Raw genomic sequence first — 10190 nt, 5'->3', positions numbered from 1 at the left:
GCGTGCTACCACAAAATGTGTCTGAGCCATTATTTCAATCTCTCTTCTATCCCTCATGCTCTCTGACTTTACTATAATCTTTGTATATCTTAACCGCACAATTGTGCAGGAGGCTCGAGGACCCCGTTTATTGCTAACCAAGGGTTATATCTACTTAGGGGTGTGTGATTACAGGTAACCACACATCACAGGAAGGGGCAGTACAATAGGCATACACATCACAGGATGGGGATGTACAATGGGCATAGGTGTAATAGGAAGGGGATGAGCTAGGGCTGTACACATGATAGGAAGGGGAGGAACTAGAGGCATACATATGATGAGATGGGTGGACCCTAGATTCATGATGGTGGGCTAACTTTGGCCACCCTTGGGTGGGCTTGACCTCTCTGGGGTCTACTACAAGGAAACAGTCAACTACTATCCTTATAAGAAGGGAGTGGGTCCTACTTGTTGTGGGATAAACAGTGGTGACTGCTTTCTCTAGATGGCTGACAACCCTTAGGGAGAATAACCCCTGACCTACTTCTGTTGACCTCCAAGTGTATAGTCATTCCCCACGTGTAGCAAGCGGCTAAGTTTGGCATACATTTGGGGGAGACAACTTGGGAGAAATATTTCTGTTTCCTATATTTCCTCCTTTTGTTTTATATATAAAATTCAAAAGAGCCACATGGGCAACATGGTTATTTTCTATACATTGAAAGCTGTCAAGACAAATTTAATGACCAAATTAATATAGCCAAAAAGTCAGGCTTATAGGAAACATTTTGAATCCAGGCAGGGAGGATAAAGTCCCTTTAAGCCTATCTTCTATTGGAGGAAAGTATGAGCAGGGCTGGATGCCACAGCGGGAAGAATTGGACCAAATAGGAGCGTCTGCTTCTTCAGGGGGATAGAATCAACCATTTGCCTATTTTAAGGCAGCACAGCTTTAAGGGGAGAAACTGTGGAAATGATAGATTGCCGCAGGAAAATGTACTCAGACTATATCTCCAACTACCAGAGAGGTGGTTTTCCTACCGTGGAACACTGGCTTTCCAGATTCCCTCCATACCAATCAGGGAATAAGTCCCAGTCTATTTCCCTTGGTGCTACTATCCTACATTTCCCCTTTCTGCATTATGTTTAAGATTCAGTAGAGTCATGGAAGCAACATGGTCTCTCTTCATATCTCTTAGCTTCCTATAGAAACAACACGAGACTGTGAGCATCAAAATTATGATGAATAAACAACACAGTCAGACTAGAACTTAAGTTATGTGAAATACTTTGAGCCCAAGCTCGAGGATCCAACCCTTCCATGCCATTCACCAATTGCTTAAATACCTCAGCTAGTGGAATGCCTTAAATCCACCCTTGAATATATAGGAAATATCCGATTTTAGCTGAATAACATTTAAAGGAATGTTTCCCTTAAGCCCTTGCAAATGTTTTCTTATCAAATCCCATTCAGGCAATGCCTTATTATAAGGATAAGGGGTTATACAAAAATCAATTACATTCCAATCACATTACAGCATTAACAAGTCCAAAATCTTGATCTTTCAGCAAAAGAACAGTCTGTTGAAATAGTAAAATGTTCAGTTTTGATAGAGTCCCAGAGTGTCCCTTAGACAGCATTAGCAATGGAAGAAACATCTCATCAGTCAGCGATCACCATTCTCAGGAATCTGCGAGGTCTTCTTGACGTTTTGAATAACTTCAGTAGCAGAACAGGGTCAGGTCACACATCAACTTCCCTCCTTTCTTCTGGGCCTTGCTGGCTGAAGAGGAATCCACCTATCTCCTTTGCCTGTGAAAACATAAACAAATAGCCCCTCCTTTCGGGATGTCAATGACCTGGAAACAGAATCATGGTTAAGCTTTTGTGGTTCCTTCGTGTTCTTCACCTTTCTCCAAATGTGATTGCATCCTTCTAAGGGGAGTCCCTCCGCTTTATTCTGCCAAAATACAAATGTATAGCCCTTTCTCCAGGTGACAAATGGACCTGGATCCCAAACGCGATTTCCATCTTCTTGGGACTCCTTGGGATCAGCTTTCTCTGTAGAAGTGAAAATGTGTTTATCTGCCCTAATTTTATTACAAGCTTTTAGTAAGGATAAATTTTTGTTGGTTAAAGTGACCAAATGAAATTTGTCACACATAAGATTCCTCTTCTCCCCCTTCAGTTTTAACAATGCAGGTGTTAAAGCACTGCTGGCAATCTCAGTGAACTTATTAGGCTTTGACCCAGTAAAACTACTAGTTGAGAACTTCTTACTACACTCAGGATGACTTGAAAGACTGAAAAAATTCTTAGTAAATGTGTTCAGCTGTTTTTGAAGTAACTTACCAAACAGACATTTTTTCTTCAAGTTTACCAATAAGGTTACAGGCGCTTTACACTGTATATTTTAGAACCTTACAATGTTCCCTCCTGGTTAAATTCTCTCATTCCCTCCATGCTGGCTTTAGGGGAAGTTAGTGTGTGGGTCTTAGGCCCTCCTGAATGCCCTATGGCAATAATTCCATATGCAGAGTTGAAAAACGTTTTTCCTCCAATTTCTAATGCCATGTGAGGGCGCTGTCGTTTCTCCACAACAGCACTCTAAAAGACCCCTTGATTTAAACGGTGGTCAGACTTTTCAAGTACTTTCTTGATAGGTATAAATTTTAACTCTAGAAATGCAAGGGAGCAAAAATTGATTTAAGCCATCTTCCTTCATTATAAACCATGGTATATCAGATTTCATCACTGCCTTAAATTCTTCATAATCCCAATCAAGAAGTCCAGCGACCATGAGAACACCTTGAGAATTTAGGTTGGACTTTCCTAATAAACATCCCAGAGTTCTTTTAGGTAGCGGACCCCAGTTACCACTCTTAATAATTTCTGATTTAATTACAGCTTTTAGCTTTTCCTCACAACTCTGATCAACTCCAGTATCAATATGAATTCCTTGACTATTTAGGTTAAAACTTCCTGATACAAACTGTATTACTCTATCAATAAAATGCTCCTACCTTTTAAAATCAACAAACTGCTGTGAGAGCTTCTGAGCCTTTACTTGGTTAGTCAAACTCACTGCAGCTAAGACAGAGGCTGGGCTATTGTGAGTTGGGTTAGGTCTAGTCTTCTGCTGTGAGGTTGGGTGATATCTGCAGTTTCTCTCTAGGATTTTCCTTGCTCTGGTAGGCAGACACCTTGCCTTCCACGCTCTGCTGGGCGTGGTCTGTATCAAGCTCCATTCTCTATTTCCCTGCCGGGAAGCATTTGCTAATGACAAACCTTTATTGCTGAATCTTGAGTGACATTGACTTGCCCAATGTGTTCCCTTCCTACAGTGAGTGAAAAGTCTGGATACTTTTAAACCCAAACTCGGGGGCCCTGGCCCATGCTCTGGCGCAGGCCGCAGTTTGCTTTTCGCAGCCAGGTTAATTGGCCTGTGCTGTCTGCACTCTCTTTGAAGATGACCTATCTTCCCACAACTAAAGCTTTTTCTTTTAGGTCTGGTGAAATTTGCCAAGGCAGCTACCATGAGGTTGGCCTTGTACTTATCTGTCTCTTCATTCCTGCATATTCTAAAATAATCTAACAGTATGCCCTGTTCCGTATAGGGAACACTGTGAATTCTTGTGCGTGTTTCCTATAATGCTGCCTGCCTATAACTCTAATGGGATAAGCCACTCTAAATTCTAAATCAGCTTCCTGAGCTATGCTGTTCTCTACCTGTGAAAACAAAGGTGACTTCCTACTCTCTGCCTCTTTGCTTCCTGCTTCCTGAACCTCATGAAAGGTTGGAGACAGAGGGGCGGAACAGAGATAGATTTTAGCCAGGAATGTGAAGTTGAGAAAGATTTTATTGAGGCAGGGAAAGAACTCCCAGGAGAGAAGGTAGAGCAGGGAAAGGGCCGGGGCATCTTGATCCCCCGGGCGGGTTCCCAAACCAAAGGAGTTAGGTCAGGGAAGTTGCACCTGGCAGTGAGACAAAGGGACTTATATCGGGCATGAGCTTAAAGGAATAGGAGTCGGTAAGGTGAAGGGAGGTTCTACGTGCTGCGGTGGCAAGTTTCGGGCCAGGTGACGTCCTGTCAGTAAATCATGTTGTTGCTAGGAAACAGTGCTAGGGAGAGGGAGGCTGTGATCTCTCTGGGGAGGTCATCTTGTTCTTAGGGAACAATGCTAGGGAGAGGGGGGCTGTGTTCTGGCCAGGGAGGTAAGCTCTGTGAAATGCTGAAGGCAGGTGCTTTGAAGTTCAGGTGCTTTGAAATTCAGCCAGTCATTTGTCTTCTCGTGAAGCTGGTACAAGGGGCTGCCTCGGTCCGGACCTGGCCCAAACATGACCCCCAATAAAGAAAGCAACAACACCAAAATCACAGCCATCCAGGCCACGCTCATTTATAAGGACTGTAGGAAACCTGATTTCTTACCTTAACTTGCTGAAATAAGAAGGGGCGATTTCTCCCGAGTGACAGCCAATCTTATCCCAAGAGAGCTTATAGGAGAAGGATAATTAAGCTGTCATGGAGTTTGGTGGGTAAATGACATTGCTTAAAACAAAATTTATGAACTGAAAAGAAACTTTCATAATATTTACAATTTTTAAAATATGTTTTAGAGGTAAAATGGTAAAAACATGAGTTATCGATATTATCTATGTAGTTATCTATATTCTCTGCCTCTACTAAGCTGTTATGAATCTCAGATAAATGTGGAACCCCTGTCCCTTTCCTCCCCCACCACCAACAACAAAAAAAAGATGAAAGAAAATGAGGCCAGTATAGGCCCACCTGCTCAGAAAGTGATCACATGGGAGGGACTTCCAGTTTGAGTAGATATCATCCAGTTGGGATATTTGAAACATTCTGTACAAGTCATCATTACAGAGCTGAATAGAGAAGGAACCCAGGCACAATAGTGGGGTAAGCTTTGGGAGGGTACCCACAAGGTCAGAAAACTAACCATGTCTTGAGGCAAAGCTGAAGCCATCTACTCTGCTCAGACACCCACAGGGGCAGTTCTAATCTCCTGTGTGGGCTCACCAGGAGCTAGAGCCTACTCAAGGGCTCAGAATGTGATCTCTAGGGAGTCAGCTGCCCAGATACAATCCAAAAAGGCTAAACCATCTTGTCAGCAGCCAATGAGCAGAAGGTTGTGGTTCCCCCATTCCCCGCACCAACCCCATCCACCTCCCGACACAAAGTAGTACTCTGTAGTTGTTTATTAAATCTGGGTCTTTCACCAGACCTACGGGCCATGGGACTTGAGACAGTCACCAACATATTTGCTAGTTCACTTTGATTCATCTACTTCCCAAGCTGCTGAGGCCACTACCTGCCACAGGACCTGCTCATCTTGGATTCCACAACTCCTGGACAACCTTGAGTGAGGAGAAGAATCCAGTTTGAAATCAGCCCCATTTGGACCTGGCCAGCCTCTACCGCAGTGAGTTGATAAGAGGAGTGTCATAGCTAGAAAGCTCCCCTGTGAGGAGATAAGGGGGGCAGAGCGGGATCCAGATTTTGGAGGCTAGCATAACAAACTGGGCTCTCCCAGAGGTCAACCAGCAGACTCCTGTTTCCATTCACAGGTCAGGCTCCCTTTCGAAGCATTTGATCATCATGAGCAGCGCGAGCCCTCCCAGACTCCTGGACATCGCCATCCAGAGCGTGCTGCAGGATGAGGCCTCAGCCATTGACGCTCTGGAGTGGCTGCCCGTAGACCTCTTCCGTCCCTTGTTCACGGCAGCCTTTCAGGGTGGACACAGAGAGACAGTGAAGGCCATGGTGTTTTCCTGGCCCTTCACCTATCTCCGTCTGGGGGTGCTGATGGAGGATTGCGAGTCTCTCTATGACATGTTAAAGGCAGCCGTCGATGGTCTTGAGATGCTGCTTGCCCTCAAGGATCGACCCAAGAGGTGCAAGCTAAAGCAGCTGGATTTACGGCTGAACAGTGGCACCGAGATCTGGAATACGTGGCTGGCAACCCAATCCGATGGCTCTCTGACCTCATCAGAGGAGCCTGCAGCCACCCAGCCCAGTACTCAGACCCCCAAAGAGGGCAGATCCAGGTCAGAGGAGAAGCATCAGCTCCTGCCCCCTGTGAGGGTGCTCATAGACCTTTGCTTTCAGGAGGAAGTCATGGATGAATTCCTCACCCTCCTCAGTGAAATCATCAAGCAGGGAAAGGCTCTGCCTCCCCTATACTGCAGAAAGGTGGAGTTTGTTGGGGATGTGCCCAAGTTTTCCATTCTTGGGGAGATCCTGGAAATGGTGCGGCTGGACTCTGTCTGGGATGTGGAAGTGGGTGGCCCCTGGGACCTGCATGACCTCAACTGGTTTGCTCCTTACGTGGCCCGGATGATTCACCTGCACACAATCTCATTCTCTGGAATCTCCCTGGATTGCTTGGGGTTATGCATGCACGAAAGGGTGGAGAAGCTCCTTGCCGAATTCACCTCTTACTTCGTTCGTCTACATCAGGTCGAGTACCTCATCTTGGAAGGTGTCTTCCTCCATGGCCGCCTCCACCAGCTGCTCAAATGTTTGCAGACCCCCCTGAAGTACCTCACCATCAATGACTGCATGCTGGTGGACTCTGACTTGACATGCCTGTCCTCCTGTCCCTCTACCAGTCGTTTGAAGTCGCTGGATTTGAGTGGTGTCTTCGGTAAAAACATACATTATGCCTTCCTCTCAGGCCTACTAGGGAGGTTGTCAGCCACATTGACCAACTTGGCCTTAGATTCCTGTGGCATCAAGGACTCTGAGCTCATGGCCTTGCAGCCTGCTCTGGGCCACTGCACCCAGCTCAAGTCCTTGGCATTGTGCGGGAACCCGTTATCCATCAACGTCCTGCTGGCCCTGCTGCATCACACCGTGCCACGCTGCCAGTTTGCCTTTCTGGAGCTCCCTGTCCCTCCCCATTGCTATGTGGGACCCCAAGATATTCTGCATGAAGGCACTCTTGAACAGGTCATGCAGGACCTGAGCCTGACCCTGCCGCTGAGCAGGCCCCACGCAATACGTTTCCTTTCCTCTCATAGTCGGAATGGGTCTGATGTGATCATCATTGATATCAAGCCTTGATGTCACAAGGTAACAAGATCAAAATAGGTTGAAGGGGACAGTAGGAGGGCTTCAGTTGTGAACACCCATAATTTTCAGAAGGTTATGAAGGACAGTGGGAGCCCCAAATTCATGTGCAGAGTAGCTAGTCAGATGAGGCTTTTGGCAGATGCCCTCTGGCCATGGGCGAGGGATGGGAACAACTTTACTATCAGACAGATTATTGTAAACTTGATGAAGGTGGATGGAACCATGGTAAGATAGGATAGTGGGTCAATTGACCTCCCTCTTGACCCAACATGCATTTGTTCTAGACTTAAGTATTCCTCCCTTGTTCCATGATAATACTTTCTTTTCTGCCTCTTGTAATATTACCGGTGGTCTTTTTTTTCTCTTGACTTTGTTTTTTTCCCCCTTCTTTATGTTTCATTTCATTTTTTCGCCACTGTTGCTGTTGGGTCTCCCAGTTTATGAAGCGCGGTCAGAGTGGATGCATAGGGATAATAACTGATGTAATGGTTTACCAGGGATAACATTTGAGGAGGTGAAGGGGAATTGGGGAGCAAGCAGTGAATGCAGGCGTGGGGATAGAGGACTAGAACTGATTTTGATCATGCTTCTACCACTCTTTATAATTATGGAATTGTGTGATATGTGAAGTTAATATCAAGAAAACTACCAAAAATAAGAAACCAAGGTAGCCCGATGAACATCATAGGTGAAGGGGGAAGAGTTTTGCTTAGGGGGCATTGAGTTTATGTTATTGGTGGTGGAATATTTGGGAAAAGGATTTCAATAATGGTTGTACAACACGCAGAGTATCCTCCACGGCCCTGCATTAAACACATGCAGAAGATGTTGACTCAGAGACTGTTGCCTTGTGTATGTTTTGGCCAGGACTAAAAAAAATTACACTAATAACCACGAGTAACCAGAATGAAGAAATGTTCTAAACTTGCTAGTGGTAGTGATTGAATAGCTGTTCTCGGTAGGATTGAGCTATGGAATCGTAGGGGGATCAAGGGTCAAGACAATTGTTTTCTTTAAACGCGAGTTGGTGTCCTACCGCTCTCCTTTGCCATAGAGTCTCAATCCCACCTCCATTCTCTGGTAATGAATCGACTTACAAAAGCACAGTAAGTTTGCTAAATGGGTGAGGTTTGGGGTTAGGGTCATGAGGACTAGGTCATGTTTACTACGATCATGTGGGAGGTTGGAAGCTTGCGTCAGAAGCTGCATGTGATATGACCACTCTGACTGAAGTCCACCCTTCTTTGTAAGCAGGCAACATGGAGGCCAAGACACAAGGAGATCTGCTGGGATGTGCAGGCGCCCCGATGTTATGAAGAGAAAACCTCCCCCACCTCCGTCCAAGAGAGAAACCCACTGCCTACCACCCTGCGCTACATTTCTGCTTCCGACCACTTGAACCAGCCGATAATAAAGAACTCTTTGTAAAGCTATCCACTTGTGGCATTCATTTCTTCTGTAGCGGGGGGCGGGGGGGGCTATAAAATTTTAGACCAGTGGTTCTCAACCTGTGGGTCCCGACCCCTTTGGGGGTTGAATGACCGTGTGAAGAGGGTCACCTGATTTATAATGGTAGCAAAATTACAGTGGTGATGTAACAACGAAAATAATTTCATGGTTGGGAGGGTCACCATAATACGAAGTATGGTATTAAAGGGTCACGGCAGTAGGAAGGTTGAGAACCATTGCTCTATAGGCTGGGGAAACAGGTGATCCAGCCAAAGTTCCACCCTTCATAGAGACAGCTGGGGACAGACTATGACAGACTTTGAGAAAGAAAGAATGCTAAAAGCTGCTAGGAAATGTGTAGAAAGTTTACGTGTGATGAATGATCAGTGCCCAATAGGAGAAACAGCTTCGCCTACTACTGACCGTGCTTAGGATTGTAATGATCCCATGGACTGGGGGGGGGGTGCACGGGGACATTTTCTGGTGTGTATTCCAAGTGGACTGAAGTCAGGTGGGCAAGAGGCCATTAAGTATGCCAAGGTGACCGCTATTCACCAAGGGCCTGATGAAAGCCCCTTAAGATCCTTAGAGCGGCTGAGAGAAGCCCTGAGGAATCACATCGCTGGAGACATAGACTCGTATGAAGGGCAAGTTTACTCCTGGATAAATTTCTCACACAGGTGCACCAGACACTTGGAAAAACCTCCAGAAGTTGGTGCAGAAGCCTGCAGGAGTTAGCTTGGAAGAGCTGGTCACTAGTGCTCACGCCAACTTTTCCAATCGTGACAACAAATGGGGAGTCCAGCTCAGGAGGAGAATACGTTAGCCATGCAGGTGTGGACACTATATCTAACCAATGCCAGTGCACTGCCTCCCAGGTCCCAAGACCCCTGCTGCACTCTGTGTTGGCATTTGTGCCATGGGGCAAAGTTTGCCCTACTGGAAACAGGCCTCCCCGAGGTCCATGCTATCAGTGTAAACAAACTGGCCTTGGGCAGCACTCTGTCCTATGGGGAAACGCAAGAGGAGAGCGATCTGCTCGCCAGTCTGCACCTGGAGCCTGAACAAAGAAGCCCAGGCAGATGGCGCCAGCAGCAAAGGGTTGATGTCTCTGGTCTGGAACCCTGGTTGTGCATGGATGTTGGAAGGTGGGCCATTACAATCTCTCTTAGTTAGTACTGTGTATTCTGTCTTACCACCTTCCCTGGACCCCGGGCACCGCGCTTGCACCATCCTTGGAGTGTCCGGAAATCCTGTAGTCAGACACTTTACAGAACCCGTAAGATGCCTATGGACAACCTCTATTTCATTCACAGCTTCCTAGTAGTCCCTGAATGTCCAGCCACTCTCCTAGGCCGAGATGTACTGTCTAAGCTACACACCTACATCGTCATTAGGCCTCATCCTCGTTCCACTATAGTGTTCCAAATGTCCCTGACCTCAGAGGAGCTGCAAAGTCCCCCACAGGAACAGTGGGAAAGTGCCTTACACCCTGCAGTCTGGGACTCGGGAGTCCCCGGCAGAGCTAAGGATGCAAGCCCTGGGAAGTTTTTCCTAAAAGACCCCCAACAGTCTTTAGGCAAGTAAATGCTTTCACACCTTTCCTGTGTTTAAAGTAAATTGGAGCCCATGCCTGTCAGTCCTCAGATTGCTTTTCAAAT

The 10190-nt window shown here is 46.3% G+C and overlaps 1 protein-coding gene across 6 annotated transcripts in view; it reads left to right on the top strand.

Moving 5' to 3' along the window:
• Window positions 1–8513, top strand: part of LOC101645756 (melanoma antigen preferentially expressed in tumors-like) — a 13539-nt gene extending 5026 nt beyond the window's left edge. Inside the window, exons 2-5 of one of the 6 annotated variants that reach the window (XM_045290694.1) lie at window positions 5302–5428; window positions 5574–6198; window positions 6466–7080; window positions 8335–8513. In XM_045290694.1, the coding sequence (XP_045146629.1) occupies window positions 5605–6198; window positions 6466–7071 (1200 nt within the window). In that variant the 5' untranslated portion in view covers window positions 5302–5428; window positions 5574–5604 and the 3' untranslated portion in view covers window positions 7072–7080; window positions 8335–8513. Of the gene's footprint in view, window positions 1–4799; window positions 5429–5573; window positions 7081–8331 lie in introns of those variants that run through there. The other 5 variants (XM_045290697.1, XM_045290695.1, XM_045290692.1 and 2 more) reach the window with 5 other exon arrangements.
• The last annotated feature ends 1677 nt before the right edge of the window (window positions 8514–10190 follow it).

Source organism: Echinops telfairi, unplaced genomic scaffold, assembly GCF_000313985.2.
Source record: "Echinops telfairi isolate 266 unplaced genomic scaffold, ASM31398v2 ScPeMD7_53;HRSCAF=182, whole genome shotgun sequence".
In the NCBI taxonomy this organism is placed as follows: domain Eukaryota; kingdom Metazoa; phylum Chordata; class Mammalia; order Afrosoricida; family Tenrecidae; genus Echinops; species Echinops telfairi.
This window is presented reverse-complemented; position numbering and strand designations above follow the sequence as displayed.